This window comes from Salminus brasiliensis, chromosome 2 (genome assembly GCF_030463535.1).
Source record: "Salminus brasiliensis chromosome 2, fSalBra1.hap2, whole genome shotgun sequence".
NCBI lineage: Eukaryota > Metazoa > Chordata > Actinopteri > Characiformes > Bryconidae > Salminus > Salminus brasiliensis.
This window is the reverse complement of record NC_132879.1, coordinates 26,257,195-26,278,979: the sequence shown is the minus strand read 5'-3', so window position 1 is coordinate 26,278,979 and position 21,785 is coordinate 26,257,195. Positions and strand designations below refer to the sequence as shown.

Below are 21,785 nucleotides of genomic sequence, written 5' to 3'. Positions count from 1 at the left end.
AGGATGCAGGATGATCACCACCCCACTTCATCCCCAACTCCCAAAAGTACAAGTACAAAATAACTATTCCAGAGAACAGTGAGAACAGGGCAGACCTTTCTTTGGTATCAAGTAGCAAAAAGTTGTAGCATGACTTTGATATCATTTGTACCATGTCTCTAACATTGTACATCCTGATATGTTACTAATGTACGTGCACATATTGCGATAGTGATGCATGCAGTGGCTGGCATACAGGCTATATGATTCATTTGAGTGAATGTCAATGTGACCTACGGAGCAGTGATCCCTGTAAACATAAACACACACCCAGCCAGACACACACTGGGTAATGCATCCAGTGTGAGAAAGGTCAGGCAATAATGTGTGGGGCAACTTAGGCCTAATTAAATCATCTGGACACACAAGGGCATGGTTCTAAAGTGCTGCTGTATTGCTGGTGTTGTTGCTTTGTTTGTGTGTTTCTGCTCTTTGCTCTGGGTTTCATGTCTCAGTGTGAGGCTGCATTCAGCCCTCCACTCAGCTCTCCCTGCACTACCGCAACGCAAGCTCTGCTGTTCCACTCCACTAACCTGAGGCTACTTTATGGTGTATATAAAGAGTCTGTGTAGTCAAGGGGTGGAAATGAGGCAGCAGTACATGTACTGCAGAGGTTAGAGAAGCACAATACCAAAGTCCTCTAATACACACAATTAACCATTACAGCAAGTACAAACAGTTCAGTGGTTTATAGAGATGCAGTGCAGGTGTAATGATTCACAAAAAGAGTCTCAAAATACAGAGAAAACGTATCTTAATGCGTTAATGCGTCTATTGTCAGTTTAATAAACCATTCAGCATTATACAAGTGCAATACTGGGGTGCTGAGAATGGAACACTGGAGTTTTGACTCATCTGTTTGGTTTCTCAGCAGCTCAGAAACACTAAAACAAAAGCAGTAATGTAAATCAATTTCAAATGTGTGTAGAGAGAGAGAGAGAGAGAGAGAGAGAGAGAGAGAGAGAGAGAGAGAGAGAGAGAGAGAGAGAAACAGAAAACACCATCTTAGCCAGACACCCACAGCACTTAATAGATAGAAAAGGATGATGCCGGTGCAAATAAGTGGACATGTCACTGCAGACATAAGGTAATGTGCATTAATGCATATATAATACTTTTTTCACTGTAATACAAACACCTTCATTTTTGCAGTTTTTCACTTTTTGGCAGTGGTTCTTTATATTATGTCAAAAGTGATAGAAATTCTCCAAATTGACTTGAAACAAAATGTATTTACATTTGCTGAAAGTTTGAAAGTTAGGAGAGTTTTTTTTCCTTCCTTTTTTTCCTTCTCTTGTAAAGTTAAATTTGGAGATTTGGATTTTTGCAGCTGGGATCCAACCGGTCTGAGTGCTTAGTTAGCAGCACTGGAGCACCACAGGTAACTGTTCTCTCTCCTGTCCTCTTTATCCTGTACACCACTGACTTCCAGTACAGGTCAGAACTCTGCCACCTTTAGAAATTCTCTGATGACTATGTGGTAGTCGGATGCATCAGGGATGATGAGGATGGAGAATCACCTGATTCTCAATGTGGCCAAGACCAAGGAAATGGTGGTGGACTTCAGGAGGAAGAGGACCACGACCGGTCCCATTACCATCATGGGTCAGGATGTGGAGCGGGTAGACACCTATAAATACCTGGGTGTCCTCCAGGACAGCAAACTGGAAGGCCAACACAGAGGCTGTGTACAGGAAGGGGATGAGCAGACTCTACTTTCAGGTCCTTTAACGTGTGCAGCAATATGCTGGAGACCTTCTACCAGTCTGTTGTTGCTAGTGCTGTCTTCTTTGCTGCAATCTGCTGGGGAGGCAGCATCAGGAGTGGAGATGCCAGTAAGCTCAACAAACTGATCAGGAAAGCTGGATCAGTCCTGGGCTGCTCTCTGGAAGGCTTTGAGGTGGTTGTGGAAAGGAGGACTCTGAGCAAACTCACTGCCATTCTGGAGAACACTTCCCACCCCCTCCATGATCTACTGGTCAAGCAGCGGAGCACTTTCAGTAACAGGCTCCTTCAGCTCGGCTGCAGCAATATATACACATGTTCATAAGTTTTGAGGGTTTTTTTTGTCCACTTTCTTATATGGTTTGCAAAGTTTCTTTAAAAAATGGAAATGGGCTCCCCCTACAGTCAGGAAGGGAAATTTACACGTTGAGATACTTTTGAGCTTTACACAGCATTTCTGGACAAGCTGAAAGATTTGTAGCAAATATGACCCTCTGTATTGTGGCCAGCAGTAATGAGAAGATGTTTAACTGATGTCTGATAACTTGTATTAAAGCTACATGGTCAAAGGCCACAAACTGAGCCATGGGCTATTAATTACCAAGTAAAATCAGCAAATACAATGAAAATGTGGCAAGAGGAACTGCTTTGAGACATGCAAATGCTAATTTCCCACTAGCACAATGGAAGATTTCATCTATACAAGCTTGGACTGCAGCACTAAAACAAACTGCACTGCTAAAGAACCCATTTCTCCATCTCTCGTTCTCTGAGCACAGCACTACAGAGTGCAGTCTAGCACTCTGCATCAGCACCTGACTGCTGCACTGCATTGCAAGCGTCCTGCACACTTGTGTGTGTGTGTGTGTGTGCTGAATAATCCATTCCCTGGAGGGTATTATGCATTCTAGTGGCTGTCACTGCAGACTAACACCTGGGAATATGACATCACCACTAGGCTGAAGGTTAAGGGTACGACGCCAACCAGTGAGCACAGTTCATTTCTGTTGTGTAATCTACGTATGCTTTCTGTAAGACTCCCTGACCTGCAGGCTGCTCTCACAAACTCCGCAAACCAGCTGCTTCAGCCCTGAGAGACCAAAAGACCTTTCCAGCCCTTCACTGTGAAAAAAAAAAACCACTCCAGCTGTGAGCCCCCATCTTTTCTTCTTCTCTCTTTTCCTTCTTGGTGTATCTTACTTATTCGTTCTGTGTCTCGGTTTCTTTTCTTTCTCCATATCGCTCTTTAACTTTCTCTATATATCTCTTTTATATCTTTGTATCTCCCTCTTTTTCTTTGTATGCCTCTCCCTATTTTCCCTCTCTCTCTCTCTATACTCCTGTCTCACTCTATATATTTCACTCTCTCTCACTCTGTATCCTCCTCTCCCTCTCTCTCTGTCTCTCTCTCTCCCTCTATCTCAATAGTCAGTGGGTCCCGGGGGTGTTCCTAAAAGCTCGTTTGGAAAAGCAAGAGAGAGGGAGAGAGCAAGAGCGCAAGAGAGAGTGAAAGCATTTCCATGTTCATTCTTCCCCTCTGCCTCAACCCCAACCCCAAACCCTCCCCCCTCGTCTCTCTCTCTCTCTTCTCTGCCTCTCTCGGTGTAGCCGCTGAACCACCACCCAAACTGGTATACAGTAGAGCTCTCTGAGCTGTTCTCTTTCTCTAATTGTGTGTGAGCAGTGTTTTATCAGCGGAGCTGTAGGGTGGAGAGCGCTAAGGTTAGGAAGAGTCAGAGAACGGTAAACACAGTTTCTGCAGCTCCTCCTGGTTGCTCTAACACAAGTAACAGTAGAAATCAGCTATTTCAATCACCCAAGCCATTTCTATCCCTGTTGGATGCCAGCAATATATATATATATATGATATATATTATATTTGATATTTTATATATATATATATACATATATATATATATATATATATATATATATATATATATATATATATATATATATATATATATATATGCATATCTGTGTATCTGCCTACCCACCTTTCTCACCCACTACATGTGGGTATATACATATATATATATATATATATATATATATATATATATATATATATATACACACACACACACACACACACACACTGATCAGCCATTTAGAGGTGTGTTTGGAATCCTTATCCTACTGTGCACCATGTTTACGGATGTGTTGCTGCTATACTATTCAGCATGCACTCCTGAATTTCCTGTACTCTTCCTTTTACACACACAAAACATTGCTGGTCTACACTATATTAGCATAGTAACTTAGTTTGGAGATGACGGGATGTTTGCAGTCGCTGGCTTTTGATTGAATTCTGAAATGTCCCCTGTGCCACTGGCTCCAACACAATCTCAAAGCATGATCAATCCACCCCTGTACTTAACAGCTGGAAAGGTTTTCTTTTATTAAACTGACACTGAAAATTAAGGCATTTTTTTCCTTCTGCTGTACAGTTGACATTTTGGAGAAAAGTTTATGTGCAAGAGTAACAATAAATAAATAAATAAATAAATGTGTGTGTGTGTGTCAGCTTACTGTTGTCTGTCATTGTCTGTCTGTCTGACTCACTCTTCTTCTTAAAAAGCCCCTCGTTTGGGTTCTGACACTTCACAACAAAAAAACGAACAGCCCTCCAGTGCTTAACATGTATTACGAGAGTGTGAACAGCAGCCGTCAGGATAGTAACAGGTTCACAGGGAGACACACACACACACTTCTATTTCTGCTTGTATATGCTACTTATATCTTCTGCAGTGACTCAAAGCAATACACCATAGCATAGCATAGCTAATAGCATAGCTTTAACAGTTACCCATACCCATGTCTCAGAAAACACAGTGCAATTCATTTGTTTGCACAATTTCCAATCAAGTGTTATATTAAATGTTCAGCAAAGACAGAGACAAAAAAGAAGACGGAAACATGATAAAACACTGAAGAACTGTCTGGGCATGGTTCACATATTCTAATGAGTATGCTTGATTGGCATCCATATAAGACTGCCAGAGCAATAGGTGAAAGAAACTGTACACATGCAGTTGGAGCTGGAGAGCCTGAAAACATCATTCAGCTTTTTGTGGCAACGCCTTAAAAAACATCAAATTCCTGTTCATTTTTGCTGGACGTGCTTTCCAGAGAACACACACGGAAAGATGACATGGCTGGTTGAACAGACAGACCAATGAATGACTGTACAATAGACTGGCAGATTGATAGATAGTAAGTTCATGACTTCCCTCATGCACACATATACAAACATACTACAGTTACACACTGGCTTTCTGGAAGCTAAACAAAGTGTAATTATGTGAATGTGTGAGGACTCTATAATTCATGTCACTTACACATGTACATGTATACATGTGCAGGTTAGGCGTGTGTATGTGTGTATTCCTTTGAATGCATTTCCATGCTTGTTTTTAAGACTTATTCCTTCTCTCTACATATCTTCACTCTTTGAATCATAATCAACCTTGATGATTAATATGAGAGAGAGCAAAAATAGCTGTGCCTAAGGCCACACATCACAGCACTCCTCCATAATCTACAAAACACATAGCCATTCCTGTATGACTACACAACGACACTCATCCCACTGCAAAACTCACAGCATGGTTTGGACAAGACTAACTGGAACATGCTGAAAAGAGGTGCAGCAATATAGGATTTCTGTGCCCATACAAGCAATAATTAGCAACTTACTAAAGCCAACACTGATATGAATAACAAATCATGTCAGGTTGTTTTATACTTTAAAGTCCACCTCAAATCAATGAAATGACCCTTTAACCTTGTTAATCTATCTCTGGTCATATTAAAGAATATCATATAATTAAATCATATAATTGTTAATAATAATAATACTCATTTTGATTAGACTAAAGGCACAGCCTGCACTCAGTAGGGTTAGTTAGTTAGCAAAGTCTAAAATTTAGTCTCCCCAAATAAACAGTGAAGCCCTTTCCCCCATTTAAATGTACAGCATTTCATGTGTGATCGTTTCTATGTATAGATAAAATAAATAAAATATATTTAATTTCTATTGTGATTTTGCTGTACTTAAATATACATCTGTTGGGTTTGATGTAGCTGTGATTCAGATAATTCATATAATAATTGTTTTGACACTAGGTGGCAACAGTCTAAATTAATTGTTTGCATTGATTTATTTTGTCTTTTTTACAAGAAGCCCCTACTGTAGCAATTAACTGTGTATGTGTAGCTTTCTCGTGTAAAAAGCATTAATATTGTTTGAATCATTTTCAAAATTATTAATTAAAAAACTCAAATGTGCCCCACAATCATTTGCCTAGAGGGGTGATCACACTGTTCTCCTGTGTGTGAAGTGGTGGCGTCACACTTTATGCTATTCATTTGAGGATTTTAAAAGATCTAAATCACTAGTGAATACCAGTCATTATCTACTCAAGCTCAAAACAAGCCACTAAATTATCAGCCATGATCAGCAGACATTTCAACATCCTATAAAAAATATTACAATTGTTTTATTTATTGTGGAAAAAATACTGGTGGTGGTTTAAATACCCTTGAAAATAATGCTATCACCATTGTATGTTGCACGTTTAATAGCTGCATATCGCGATTGGTTGCTTATTGACACTATTTGCATACTGTCTACTAAAATAAACAGATGTTATTGTAGCATAACTTTATGTAACTCAAAGGTGCAGGTGAAGCTTAGCATATTCTAAACTGTATCAACTGTAATACATGCACTGTACTGTATTATTTAGGAAAATATATACATACATCTATATACATAATTACTAATATTACAAACATACAAAATATGCTGTATACTGTAAAAATACTTTTCATGTACTTTTGTTAAACTAAAGTTGCTTAGACTAGCAGATTGTGTTTGAACAAGCAGCTGCAATGAATGTACAGCAATGCTGTTTTTGCCCCAGTCCTAACAATCAAATGTCTGGAAGCTCTTCAGAAACCAGAGAATCTATATTGTCACTCAGGGAATGACAGTGAGGGCAGTGTAAAACAAAACAATTGGATTTCAATCGGACACTGTGCAGGGACACGTCGTAAAGGGCCCTTTATGTGCAATCAATATGAGGCAGGATGAGGCGGGAGTGTCCCGCTGCAGAGGCGAGCCCCGTAGGCCTGTGTTTCTCTCTGCAGTTTGTTTTTCCCCAGAGTAGAACCTCCCCCAGCCATGCTCAGCATCTGCCTCCACCCTTAATTACCCATAGAGTAACAGCAGACAGAGGAGAACAGCGCTAATCCATCATAGCCCAGTGGCATAACACGATGGTGAGATACCACACAAAGTCCCATTGAGCCTTCAATCCGGCTTTTGATTAAAACGTCCCAGCAATTCAGCCCCTCTCCGCGTAATTCAGGGCTAAATTAGATATGAACAGTAGCAACTTTATTACAAAAAGTCAATAAGAGAAGAAAGCAAACATGTGGGGGATGGACTGCGAAATGAATCTGACTTTATTTAACATAGAGCTGAGCCGCAGGTGCTGAAACGTTATACAACATGGCTGCAGATAGGCTATGGCCGAGAGACGGAATCAATCTCTGATTTTGTTATCTAAGAACACAAAGAACTTGAGGATTTGAATTGAGATGAATAGCTTTGTTGAAATCAAATTTGGTGCAAAATCTAATTCTCAAAGTGCAACAAGAATTGTGTACAAAGCTCTGGGTTTAATGAGATGAGGATTTCCAGTGGAGACAGGACGTGATGGTCACGATTAGAGGCTGAGAAAAGAAAATAATCATATATAGATAGATCAACTTTTGCAGGTGAGACAGTTGCTAGGCTACAGTGCCAGAGCTTACTGCTGTAGTCTAGTAACACACTGGGCGAGCAGCGAGGGAAAGCTCTCTTGTTTCACTTCATCACACCAGTTTAGATATTGAGCAGCTAAAGCCAGACCCTGCCGCATGTGGTGCACGAGTCAAGAGAACAGCAAGGGAATGCAGGGTAGCAACAGTGGGTGATATGAGCATCAACAGAAAGGTAGCAAATGCCTCTTACCTGTCTCACATCTCTGTCCAGTGAAGCCTTGCGTGCACACACAGGTATTGGGAGAGACACAGGAGCCGCCGTTCAGACACAGGCCGTCACACAGAGCTGGGGGTCAAACAGGTCACACATGGGTCAGAGCTCGAACAGATTTTCACGCACCATTTTGCTGTTTTAGCACTGCAACATAGTGTTACACATAAACAGGGAGGTAGATCTATAGGACACAGCTGCTCATCAGTCTGTAGAGGTCATAGTTCTCACTGATGATGATGAACGCATGCTGTAATGTGATGTTAATTATTTCTTACTCACATTTCACAGAAAAAAGAGGAGATTCTACACTTTGCACACTTGTGATAATGAGTAGGAGATAAATTACTATGATGTGCGTTTTCTACAGTTAAGTTTTCTGCACTTTTAAATATGCTTATTTGTAAAAAACAAAATATATATATAGGGAAATATACTTTATAGGGATATATATACCTAAACCCAAATAGATTCTACACTTTGCACACTTGTGTTAATGAGTAGGAGTGGATTACTATGGTGTACATTTAAGTTTTCTGCACTTTTAAATATATATATATATATATATATATATATATATATATATATATATATATATATATATATATATAGGGAAATATACTATATAGGGATATAAATACCCAAACTGTGTGAAAATGTAAAGCAGTATTATGCAAGAATTGGAAATTCATGCTTTGAGACACCCCTCCAGAAGGGCAAGCTTACATGATTTCTGTACAAGCTGAGAGATAAAAAAAAAAAACATCATAGAAATTGAAAAAAGCACAGGGACTGACATGGTGGAGTAAAATTACAGGGTTTTATACGAATATGTTCTCGAGAGCATTGTCCAGCCTGTCCAAGTTGCATAGTGCAGCTGGCAGTGTGAGTCCAGAGTAGCCAGAATAGAGAAAGCTGTTAAAGGTAAAAATGCTACACAGTGTTGCTTTAATTATGCCCTAATATAAATGTCTGCCCATTATGCGTAGTACGACCCGTAACACAACATAGTCATAGTAAAAGGGTAGAACAGAGGTTCCCATAGGTAGCAGGTAAAACATATGCAGCCATACAAAATGTGGGTAACTAAACCCGAGTAGGGTTGCTGGGTTTTGTTACAATGTATGTCTTACCTTTGCAGATGGTGCCGTTGCCTGTGTAGCCAGGTTTACAGGAGCAGCTGTGTCCACCCACAGTGTTAAAACACAATGCGTTCTCATCACAGTTGTGCTGTCCTGACATACACTCATCATGCTCTACAACAGAGAGAGACGGAGAAAGACAGACAAAGAGAGAGAGAGAGAGAGAGAGAGAGAGAATAAGAGACAATGATTGAAAACAAAACGTTGTGCTGAGTTCATTTTGAATAGTGGTATTGTGCGCTACTGTCCAGAGCTGAGGAAAGTGGAGAGGAAACCTGGGGAGAAATCAGGCTCAGTAGGCGAGCTGATAGATTACCATAACTGCCTCCTTTACAGCCACAGAAGGTGAGAGGAAAACTTTACACTGGAATGACTTTGAATTGAACTTTTTGAAGCTTCCTGTGCAAACAGTCTAAGAAATGCATGCACATACACACACACACACACACAGAAAGACCTTGTAATGCTGAAGATGCATTTTCGGTCTGCCCTCCATTTGACCATGAGCACGGAGGGAGATCTTTATCCGCAAGGGATTGTGAGATAGATCTATTCCATTTGCAAATGTTTCATAAATAATCTTCTTTGATTCATATCATTGGTGGATCCAGCAGGAGACAATTGTGGTACCAAGGTCAATTCAGCCCTCTGCTTAGTTGTTCAAGAATATTCCCAACAAATAAAAATAAATATTATGCGTGACTTCCCAGCTGTATTACACCCTAAGGTTTATTTTTCCTTAATAACGCTAACTATAATGCAAACGAGTTGCCTAAACATTAATTTGGTAGACATGAAAAATGCTCAAATTACAAGGTAATTTACAACCCTGTTATTTTGCCTCAGAATGTAAAAATATTTTTCTTTTATTGTGGGCTTGTAAACAAAAAACCCAATACATTACTGGCTGGTTTACATCACCAGAACCAGCATATGTAATAGTATATTATTACAGCATATTATAGCATAGTTTATAGCATAACAACAGTGTAACACAACTCTCAGTGCTGTGTGAGGTTATCAAGCTGAAGAGACTGTAGCCAGGTTAGCTTGTAGCCTTGCCCCCACTCACTTCCCTGGGTTTGGCTTTCTCAAGTCTTACCGGTAAAAAATAGAAACCAGTACTTTCCCTTTTGATGTGTGCTCATGTCAGTTTGGTAATTAGCTGTGTTTTAAGGGAGAGAAGAGATTAGGATTTGCTTTTAGCCTAGTGCAGATCCCTGTTTGCTCTCTTCAGCTTTTGCTTTTTTTGCGTGTCGAGTTTGAGCTCGCCTACTGTGGACACTCGCACAGAAGAAGCCATGGTCACAAGGTCTGGTTAGCACAGCAACCAGTATCCCCATAACCAGTAGAGTCTGGTGGTGGTGTGCTGCTCTCCAGTATTAACATAACCATATTCTCCTGAAGTCGTCCTCGCGTTTTACCGTTTCGCCAGCTCTGTCTAGGGTTTTCACTAGTGGGCTGGGTTTATGGATAGTTTGGGGTGTAAGTATAATGAGTCAAAACTGTTATGTTAAGGTTTTGGAATTTGCCTGTTTCACAGCTCTGTTTTGGTTATGCCAGATCTTCCTTTAAATGAAGAGACAGTTCATGCACTGAACACTTATTATTCAACCATGCCAAGATAAGTACAGTTTGACATTCTAGGGCATCTCTGAGGCATAGCAGTGTGTAATAAGTGTGTAATGAACCTACACCAACAGTGCAGGTTTATTTCTAAACAGCACCGCTTTCAAAATAAGATGTGGACTCCAGAAGCAAACCCAGGGGAAACACACTGACTAAAACTGTAGGCAAGATTATTCCAACTGAAGGTCCACTGTCTTATGCAGCTCCATCTATCAGACAGTATGACACATTCCTCCATTAACAAGTCTGCTCCACTGTTCTTCACATGGAAAGCTTGGATGACTCCTTGGTGAGCTCATAGCAAGTGTCTGTTTTATTTTGGAATGGACTAAAAGAAAGACGTAGGAGAGACAGAGAGACAGGCTGACAATCAGAGAGAGACATATAGATAGTCAGAGAGAAAGGGAGACAGACAGACAGATAGTCAGAGAGAGAGAGAGAGAGAGAGAAAAGAGAAAGGTGGTGACTCACTGACTTATGGAGAGTCAGGGTATGACTCATTCCTACATGAGTGCTCTCTGACTGAAACTATGATCAAGAGTGTTTTTACTTTCCCTCACTTCACACACACGCCAAATATGAAGTGGAACTATGACCGCTTGATCGTGAAGCGGTGTATTCTTAACTTTAACTTCAAGGGCCCGTACTTCAATTCTGCAATTCTCATGAGCAGGACTGGGTGGAAAGAGAACACATGTAAAAGACGGAAGATTACCAGCCACATTACATTAAAGCTGCATACAGGCATACTCTTTATTTCTGGCCGAAAAACATAGCCCTCCCATGAATCATGCCGATCTAAAAACTGTCTAAATGTGCAAAGGCAACGACCAGTATAAAATTCTGAAGATTCTAAAACAAACAGCTATAACTTTCAGTCTTTGTGTGAAATTAATTCCTTTACAAAGACATGCTGGTTTCAGGGGCTGCTGTAATCAAAGAGGGCTAAGGGAGCATCTACTTGATTTTATCCATCAGTTACTCTTGCTTTCTGAACTTGTCACCTTTTTTCTCTGCTCACGAGTGTGCATGTCTTAACTCACACAATTTACTAGCTGTACAATGTGTGATCTTAATGTTCCAACTATTTCCACAGATTGCTCAACTTAGATTTGCCAAATGACAACAGATAATGACTGTGTGGGAGACATAATACCAACTACTTATCTCCCTCTCTTTTCCTCTGCAGTACATCCCACAAGTATTAAAAAAACATTATGAAAACAATTAATACATTTATTTACATTTTGTATTCCAAATGACATGTCATTTGGTTTGATTTTATATATATTTATGTATATATATATATATATATATATATATATATATATATATATATATATATATATATATAGGTGTAATATACAAATGATGATAGACAATTTCACCTTATTGTACCATAAGAGCCACGGCGCTTTGTCATCAGTGGCCGTAGTGGGAGAGAGATGCTCTCTCTGGATGGGTACACGGTGCTGTCTCACCTCATCACTCTATCACCTGGTGCTTTCCTCTGAGGTACCTGGTGATGCCACATTGGTGGCAGTTTGAAAAAGAGGAGGTGGCCCTACTCTCCTAATGTTGGGAGCATTGCTAGTTCAAGGGGGAGTTCTAAACATTAATTGGCAGTACCAAATAGGGAAAAAAGAGAAAAAAGTAACAAATTAATAAACATAATTAAATTAATAAGTAAATAAATAAAATATAAGTATTTAAAAAGTTACAAAGTAATCAGATCAGATTGCTTTATTATTGCTATCTTTTCAATTACAAAATTCATTTTCTTCAAATTAGCAATCTGTACCCCAAATACAGTTTTAAAAGTGTAAAATGTATTCCTTGAGTACTTTAACTTGTTCTATGATGTATGTGTCTGTAGTAGGGTCTGGTCTTTTCTTATTCAATATCCAAGCAAAAATACAGCTTTACACTCTAGGTCACCTTTAAAGTAACCCACCCAATGACACTCATGTAGTCACTGAATACTAAGTAAGAGCTTAAAAGCTTAATACGGCTTGAGTCAATCTCATTATTGCCTTTCATTGTGGATGTCCAGGTGAGATGGACATCCTCTCCTTTCTTGATCAGGGTACAGTACTGTGAGCCAAAATATTTTTGGGTTATTTAGCAGGTGTGTTTTATCCTATACACCAGCATATCACACTTAGCACAAAGCTTAGATCTTGGATGCTGAAGTGTGAAAAAGTGCCAAGAGACCGAACCTTAGAGAAGAGCAGAATGCTAATCAGAATTAAAGCATAGCTCGATATTCAACAGGAGGACATCCGCTGTCTGCTGTTCGCCCCAAACCTCTCATGGCTCCCGACATGGCTTTCACTCATCCAAAGTGAGAGTGACATTTTAATGCTTTGCTTAGGGGAGTGTAACACATCGGACCATACTGTAGGACATTCGAGCATAAGAGCATACACACACAAACACATGCGCACGCAAATCCTGTCTCCATGCAGCATTGAATTAGGCATAGGAATCCTATCACAGAGAGTCAGAATGAAGCAGAAATGAAGTGTCAAACCGAGGGGGTGAAGAGATTAACCCAAGGTCACTGCGGCCTGCTGGCAGCTGGACCTGCTCACTGTGTGCCACTGCACGCGTATAAACAGGTCTGCTGAGACACGGACACTCTCTCTGCTCCTGCCACTCAAATCTACCCTCTCTCTCTCTCTCTCTCTCTCTCTCTCGCTCTCTTTTTCTCTCTTTCTCTCTTTCTCTCCATCTCTGTCTGACTCTACCTCTCTCTCTGCTGTCGTTCATGCTCCTGACAGATAAACAATCAATTATGTACAGGCAGTCACTGGGGGAATGCCGGCTCTCTCTGCTCTCCTCCTCTCCTGGTTTTTACTGCTGTTGGAACATCTGCGCAGAGGCAGAGGGATGCTGCTGCTGCTGCTCCGTGAGAGCTGCATATCAAATCCGAAAGCTGGATGCTAATGAAGCGCATTTATTTATGGCATGAAAAAGAACCTGAAAACAAGCTCTTTCACCCCCATCGTGAAAAAATAGTAAATAAAAAGTCAGCTTGTGGAGAAACACATGCATATCAGATACTATCCCCAAACACATGAGCGCTCTGAAAAGCAACAGATGTTGCGTTTATGCATTCGCCTTTCTTATCAAGCTATGCAGGCCCTGTTCTGAAAACGCAGGCATAAAGCACCAACAGACGGAGGTACAGACTTGTAAAACTGACACAGAAAAGAGATTCTGATGCATTCATCAACTACTTCTGTCAATCCTGAAAAAATGTCATATCAAGGCTTCATAAAATTTATATATATATATATATATATATATATATATATATATATATATATATATATATATATATATTTACAAAATCTGGAATGGAACCATTCTGAGGAGCAATAAAGTGTGACTGACAGCAAGCTGCCGCAGAACAGGAACTAGAGCAGCATTCATTTCCCCAATACTGACAGGTGTTGCATTCACAGAACTACATTTATAGGTTCTGACCGCAGATCCAATGATGCACTGTTCTTTTTGAAGCCCTGAAGGCTCTGAGTGAAGCTCACACACAGTCAGGCAGGAGCACGGGGAGACGGTGGGGAGACAGGGGCGTCTCACTGGTGCACTGTTGCTAGGGGACTCTTTGAATTGGACAGCTCTAATCCTGTGTCCCCCATGAGCCCCTGTGGGTAAGCGAGGTAGCTGATACACACATGCACCCTCCTCCCGCCCAACAGCAGCACAAATCTGAAAAGACTCGGGCAGCTCTGTTATCATCAGATTAAAGCTTTCTTACGCACCTCTGGACAAAAACCCACAAATACACACACAAGCACACTCACTCACACACACACACACACACACACACACACACACACACACACACACACACACAGTTCAAGAGAGAGTAAAAAAAAGGGAGAGAGATCGAAAGTAAGGGGGGAGCAGGAAGGGATTATAGGCTAATCTTTATTAGTGTTGAAGCACTTGAGGCCCTGCCTCACCTCAGTGAGAGGAAAGTGAAATCTTGACCTTCATGTTGAAGGGGAGAATGGAGGGCCGATAATATAAGAGTGGTGATGACTGGCCAATCAGAACAAGTTGTTGAACATTCATTGACCCAACTCTGAAGTAACTGACAGGCTCTGATTATACCTCAGCTAATGGCACCTTATATAAAAGCAAGTTATACCTAGCCTACGATATGGAAACCTCCCATCAGCGTATTAAAAACCAAACCACATACAATATCATAGAGGTTTGCAATATGGCTAAACAAATATTGTGATTTTCAATAAATGTTCATGCTCATTTATTATAGCATCTGGTGAGTTGGAATAGATAAAAAAAACACTGGTGCCACAATTAAACAAATACAGAAATAAGATAAAAATAAACTAGTGCTGGGTGGCCATTTAAAATTCATTCTATGGTTTCACAGTATCATTCTACATACTGTGGTTTTAATTTTTGCATTTTTTACATGTACTCTTGACACAAGAATAAGCTGCAAACCTATATAAAGGCCCAAAAATGCCAACAAAAACATTTATAAATTAAAATATCCCAGAGTCATGAAAAATAATATGATATACATCATACCGCCTGGCCCTCATATATACACCTGTTTATGTAATCTGAGAATTGTGCGGTAGCAGTGTAATGTATGAAATCGTGCAGATACGAGCCAGGTAATTCTCACATCAATCATTAGCAAGGGGAAATTGTGAACATGGCATAATTGTTGGTGCCAGGTGGGCTGGTTTGCGTACTTCTAGAACTGCTGATCTCCTGAGATTTTCAGCACAACAGAAATACATGAGGAGAGAGGTCTACAGAGAATAGTAAATCTTGCTGCAGCTGAAAGAAAGGCTACAGTAACTCAGATAACCACTCTGTACAATTATGGTGTGCAAAAAAAGCATCTCAGAATGCACAACACAACATGTCAAAAAATGGCAGAAAATCATGCCAGGTTGCACTTCTAACAGCCAAAAACAGAAAGCTGAGGCTGCAGTGGGCACAGGCTCACCCAGAGTATCAGTATAAGTATGTCTGAAAGTCAGCACATGTGATATTTAATTCACAAACTGCAACAGACTATATTGTTGTTAATGACAACCTTGAGAACTTTGAGAACTGGATTCCAGATGTTGCTTGCTTATTTAACCTTGATAACAGCCAGAAGATAAGAGATTCCTTCACCACGCTTAGACACGTTCAAACCCACTAGTTACCTGCATGGGGTAAAGTTTTATCTTAACATGAATAAATGTTTTTATATCATCAATGTCTCGAAGGCCAGGACACAAACTGCTGTGGTCTGCAATCTGCTTAATTGCCTTTGTCTCTTGGGAGGAGTGAGAGAAAATAGTGTTTTATCAGAGTACTATTACAAAGTGGAGCTGGATTAATATAGTGCAGACTGCACAGACTGTGTGTGTGTGTGTGTGTGACTGCAAGCAATTAGGGACTAGAAAATCTCTCTGTGGGTTAACATTCAAAGCAAACTGATGCTCACCAGCCATTAATTACAACACCTGTGGCTGAGGTACAGTCAATACACCAACACTGAATTGGCAAATACAAACATTCTGCACTTAAACGTGTGTGTGTTTGTGTGCACATGCATGTGTGTGTGGTTGTGTGCCTTTCTGAGGGAGAGCAATTCATTTTCTTGCGTTCAAAGGAAAAACTCACAGGACTAATCCAGCCTGTTTCTCCTCAAACGGAGCCAGAGATCCATCTAATTAAAAGTTGGACTGTTGAGGAATGTTTCAGCTCAACTTAGGAGGCTCTTTGATTCAGCAGTCCTGTTGGCAGACGGAGCTAACTGTGAGAGTGCTTTTTCCTTTATGAAGTGGCATTCAAAGCGTGGGACAGAAATAATGTGCAGGGATAGAGGACGATAGGGGAGCGGCATTGGCACAGCGGCATGTCTGTCTGCTGCCAAAGCCTCAATGAAACAATGAACACTGTGAGGAGTTTTACTGCTGGCTGAGAAAACTAAAGTATATATAGTTAAAAAAAAAAACATTCTGAGCTGATTTTTAAAGACGTAACCATCTTCCCACAATATTGTCTTTATACTTTTGCAAGAAAAAGTAAGTGAACCCTTTGGGATTACCTGGATTTCTGCATTTATTACTAATAAAATGGGCTGTGATCATTATTCAAGTCACAATTATAGGCAAATGCAATCTAAGTAAACTGACAACACAAACAGTTGTACTGCTCATGGCTTTATTGAGTTTACTCCATTGAGTAAACATCCACAGTGCAGGCTAGAAAAAGTAAGTGAACCCCTGAATTAACCTAAGAAATCCAGTTAGATAAATTACCTGGATTTCTGCATTGATAACAAACAAAATGTGGTCTGAGCATTATCTAAGTCACGATTATAAACAAACACAATGTAGCTAACTACTACAGCATAGTTGAACTGTTCATGTCTTTTACTTAGCACATTGAGTATCCAGCCAGGCTAGAAAAAAGTCAGTAAACTCTTCTAAAGTACCCGATTTTGCACTGATTACTAACAAAACATGGTCCAATAGTTATCTAAGTGACAATTATTATTATAGTCACAATCCTTATTATATAATTATATAACTAACTAATAAAACATCTTTTATTGAGCACATTAAGTAAACAGCCACAGTGCAGCCTAGAAAATGTCAGTGATTTTTTCAGTTTTCAGTTATTAATGATTCTGTTTTTTTTTCTTGCAACTGTACAAGACTGCCAAACAGAACATAATACTGAAATAGCAAATATGATCCATACTCAAGGTGAAGCTAAACAACAAAAATGGATTCAATTTTCTTTAACACAATGGTAGGAAAGCATAGGCAAATAAGTCACATTTCAGCCTAGGCCTTCGGCAAAGTACAACCTCATTTTTTCTGCATAAGCAGTTTCTGCTATTTGTGTGCTAACAGGCAACAGGAGATCAGTGGTATCACTGAGGAGTAACTGCATTGCTTCATTCTTCAAAGATCTTCCTTGTGTTTCTGTTACCTCATACTAACTCTTCTAAATTTCATCACCATGTCTTCATTATACAGTGATAAGATAGGAAAATGAAGGTCTGTCAAATACAAATACAACACAGTCAAACACTGAACCACTCGGTGGGAGATTGTAATCATGCTCATCAGGCACACAGAATAGGCAATAACTAGACTGAATCAAAGATGGGAACAGGGAGCACAAAGTCTACATCCTCTATATTCATTCAGACAGAGCCTGAGCCCATGTAGAAAATACAACATCAGAGCACTGAAACATTAAGGAGACCAACCATGAACTTACAGAGCGTTACCTACAATAAAAGCAGATAGACGCTGTACTGTTTCAACAAAGTGTCTTGTGTTCTTCTTCAAAGGTATAAGAACTCTCTCTCTTCACCTTCAATAGCTTCTTTAATATCATTTACAGACATCTGAAGGCCATTTACAATTCCCCTCTTCTGTATGTGTGTGTGTGCATGTGCTTGCCAGGAGGAGCTATCTCTCAAAATATGTGCCAGGACAATGATGGTGCAAGTGCAGCTCTATCTTCATAACTCAGTGCAAGGACGACAGCCATTTGACTGTAGCGAGCACCTCTTACAACAAAGTCATTGTAGTAAAGCCAGGGAACGGGCAACTTAATCACACAAATTGACTTTTATAGGGGGGATGCAAAGCGCCGCGCGGCCGCTCCGAGCTCTCAGTCTTTTTAATAGTGATCTATTGGAAATTGCTGTGGCAAATTTAATCCATCAGCTTTCCGATATTGATCCTCAGAACAATTAAATGATTGAAACTGTGTATCTGTAGTCTGGTAAAAAAAAAAAACACACAATGAGAAATGCAATATAGTCTACAATCAAGTTAATGTATATACAGCAGTTGTATTCACATGGAGGTCAGCACTTACGAAAAGCACTTCTACACAAGGGACATTCCTTCACAGTTCCTTGAGTGAATTCCCCAATCCGAGTTGGATATACAGCTGCATAGCCACTGACAAGGACAGATGTAAATGTCCAAAGTAATAGATTCCCACTCATATGATTAGATCAGTGGATGCTGTGGTTCCCCTGCACAGTTTAGTGTTTACTATGCTCCCAATCTGATCCGGCCAGTCAATTAATTAACAAGCCCCAACTAGTTCAATGTGCAGAACAGGGGGTCCTCCAGGACCGGGGTTGTAAGCACTTATGTAGAGGACAAGGAATAGATGCTGAGTGCATTTGAAGCAGTCAAGAATGCAGATCAGCACAGTAAATAAAAAAGGTACATACACATATGAGTAGATCTGGGTCAAGTGCTGGTAAATCATGTCCATAAACACAAGCCTGACTGTATCCCTACCAACCAGGCAAATCCAGCCACTCTACACAAAGACTAGCAGGCAGGCAAACACGCAGAGTGCTTTCCTGCTCAATCAAATCACTGTATTCCTCTAATAGAGCAGAGTGCACACTACCAAACCCCTGTGCTATTGAGGCTTATCCCGCTTCGCACCATGCTACACTGCACTAGTGAGAATGGCTTTTTAATTACAGAATGGCAAACAAGGACAACAGAGTCACTTCTATTAGATCTAGTTTGGAATTAGGGTTATATCTGCCACCGCCATCACTGAACAGACTAGCACCCTTGATCCCTACATTGTAACAGCTTGGAGGAAACAGCTTATCCAAGGAAAAACATCGGATACGGTAAACATTTCAGGTGAACTGGGAATTACCCGTTCTTTGAGTAAAGGACACAGGGTATCTGGCAGAACACTTCATTAAAGCACTGGTTTATATGAACAGTCACTCATTCTGTTACACAATCAGCAGCTTGTGTGCACCAGCTTTGCAGTGTCTTTCTCTTACCAGTGCAGGAGTAGTCATCGATGCGGATGTATCCAGTATGGCAGATGCACATGAAGGATCCGGGTGTGTTCACACACATCGTGTTCTCTCTGCAGTAATGCTTCCCCTCCGCACATTCATCAATATCTGTCAGAAAACACAATTACAACAGAACAACTTCTCAGTACAACGTTTAACATTCAACATAATGTTCGCATAATGTCACAGAAATGGATATGGGTATCTGAGCACTTGGTTAATCATTCCAGATTCCAGTATTTGAATCCTCAAATCACTATTCAGGTATTCGTTATTCTATTATGAACAACCAGGTAGGAAATACATGGGAGTCATTCTTTGAAACGGGTACAATTTGTGTCCACAATGTTTCATGAGATGCATTAAATGTGTTTCTAAAGCTTCAATGTACTAATTCAAGTGTTATTAAAGGGTAATATTTTAATCATATTTCATTAGTACATGGCCATTTTCACATTTTTACATAAGTAAAAACAAAAAAAAACATATTTAGTAAAACATTTTTAATATATGTGCCTTCCCCAGTTTGACTTACCACCCTGTCACATTAGACTGTTTTGTCTATAAATAATGTACATGACATCATAAAGAGCATCTGACATCTTTGGAGCATCCAGGAACAGCAAAAGGCAAGTTCTGACATTTTTACATTGATTATTTGCTGCTGTTTTATTTCAGATAGTCTGTCAAGCTCAAGCAAACTACAAAATATACAGAGACAACTTAATGTTTTTATAACATTTCCACACCATTAATACAAAGACAATTATATTTCAAATTAATTGACATGTGTGCTAGGTCAGAAACTCAAGAACCTGTGGTCATTTTAGGATGAAATTTACCATCCCGCCACATTTCATCCCGTCACGTTTTATTCTGAATACAGCCCCGTGTCTGAATTAAATTCATAATATTAGTAGGAATTTTATGCCTGAGGTGGGAAAAATGTTTTTTGGAAGATGAACATATCATATTGTGTGTTTCTTTTTAAATAGCACTGATAAATGTGAACACTAGAACATGGAAATGGTAGGGTTTTTTTGGAAAAAAATTAATATTATTTTCCATTTTGCTAAAACAAAACATGAATGTGGGCATGTTGCCAAAGCTGTCACTGGGCTATTTTCCTTCCTTTTGAGCACTTTTTTTCACCCAGATCGGGTTCGAAAGTCAAAAGTCGAAAAGAAGGCAATACCACCTTAATAAGAGTGATTGTGATGCTTTCTTGTCTACCATACTGCAAACATTGTCCACTGAAGATAAAACTACTTTGTATAGAAAACAAGTCACCATCTACCGCAACATCAGTTAGCTCTAGCATTAGCATTAGCTCATGAGCTTATTCAGGGTAGCTTCTACTACTCAAGCACAGTCACCAAATGAACAGCTCTTTTATGAATTTCTGAACATCAAAATGAATCAAAAAGTACATCACTAATATGTGAGATGATGGGGGTTACAATACAGCCGAGTGATCTACAAGCTCTCAGCTCAACAGGCTAACTGTCTAGAGACTTAGCTTTCTCGTTTCCAGTTGTGCCATTACATCTGCACTTCAAAGAGGCTAAAGTTCAGTCAGTCAGCTTTGCACACACAGCTTCACACGCAGAGTCAAATATAAAGCCATGTTAAAGCTTCTATAAAACTGAGGCACTTTTCTAGTGGGAAAAAATAAAAGGAGTTCTTTACTCAGCCTTGGCTGACCAATGAACAGCAGTCTTAAGATGTCGGAAGATACTTTAGATCGCGTCAGAGAAGCCGAGAGGCAAAAGACACAAAACACTAGTGGTTGTAGGCCGATAAATACGAGTCAAATACAAGGTCTTAAATCAAATCTCACATAAGCCTTATAAAAAAGGTCTTTGAATTTTCACCAGTGCTGTTCAGAAGCATTTATGATCCATTTGTATGACTGAATGGCTGAATTCAAATGGTTTAAATGAAACCCGCTAAATTTGCTTCGAACCCTCGTCTCAGGTCATTGCTTGTATTGGTATTCTTTACCTCACAGAACTTTGTACTCTCTCATCAGATCTTCAGATCTTATTATGATAACTGCCTGTGTGTTTCAATAAAGACACTTAGTGTACTTTAATGAGTAAATGGTATAAATATACTGAATACACATACAAAACAACAAGCAGATGTCTCCCTCTCTCTCTCTCTCTCTCTCTCTCTCTCTCTTCTCACACTGCCTCGAGAGAACCAAATAACTTTGAGAAGAGCCTTAAACGACTCTCAGCGTTCAGCAGGCTGAATGAATGCTGGTCGTTTCAGCATCGGAGCCTGTCCTTCCCATCACTCTTCACTCTTCAGTCCTAGCTTGGCAGGC

General features: G+C 39.9%; 2 protein-coding genes across 2 annotated transcripts in view; one reads left to right on the top strand and one right to left on the bottom strand.

Moving 5' to 3' along the window:
- The window catches only part of LOC140548993 (small ribosomal subunit protein eS17), a 351,034-nt gene that overhangs the window by 203,625 nt on the left and 125,624 nt on the right, over positions 1 to 21,785 (top strand). The window lies entirely within an intron of this gene.
- nell2a (neural EGFL like 2a) overlaps positions 1 to 21,785 on the bottom strand; it is an 80,717-nt gene that overhangs the window by 18,954 nt on the left and 39,978 nt on the right. The window contains exons 13-15 of the mRNA XM_072672165.1: positions 19,436 to 19,561; positions 8,941 to 9,063; positions 7,787 to 7,882 (exon numbers count right to left, since the gene is read on the bottom strand). Of these exons, the coding sequence (XP_072528266.1) occupies positions 7,787 to 7,882; positions 8,941 to 9,063; positions 19,436 to 19,561 (345 nt within the window). The remainder of the gene's footprint in view (positions 1 to 7,786; positions 7,883 to 8,940; positions 9,064 to 19,435; positions 19,562 to 21,785) is intronic.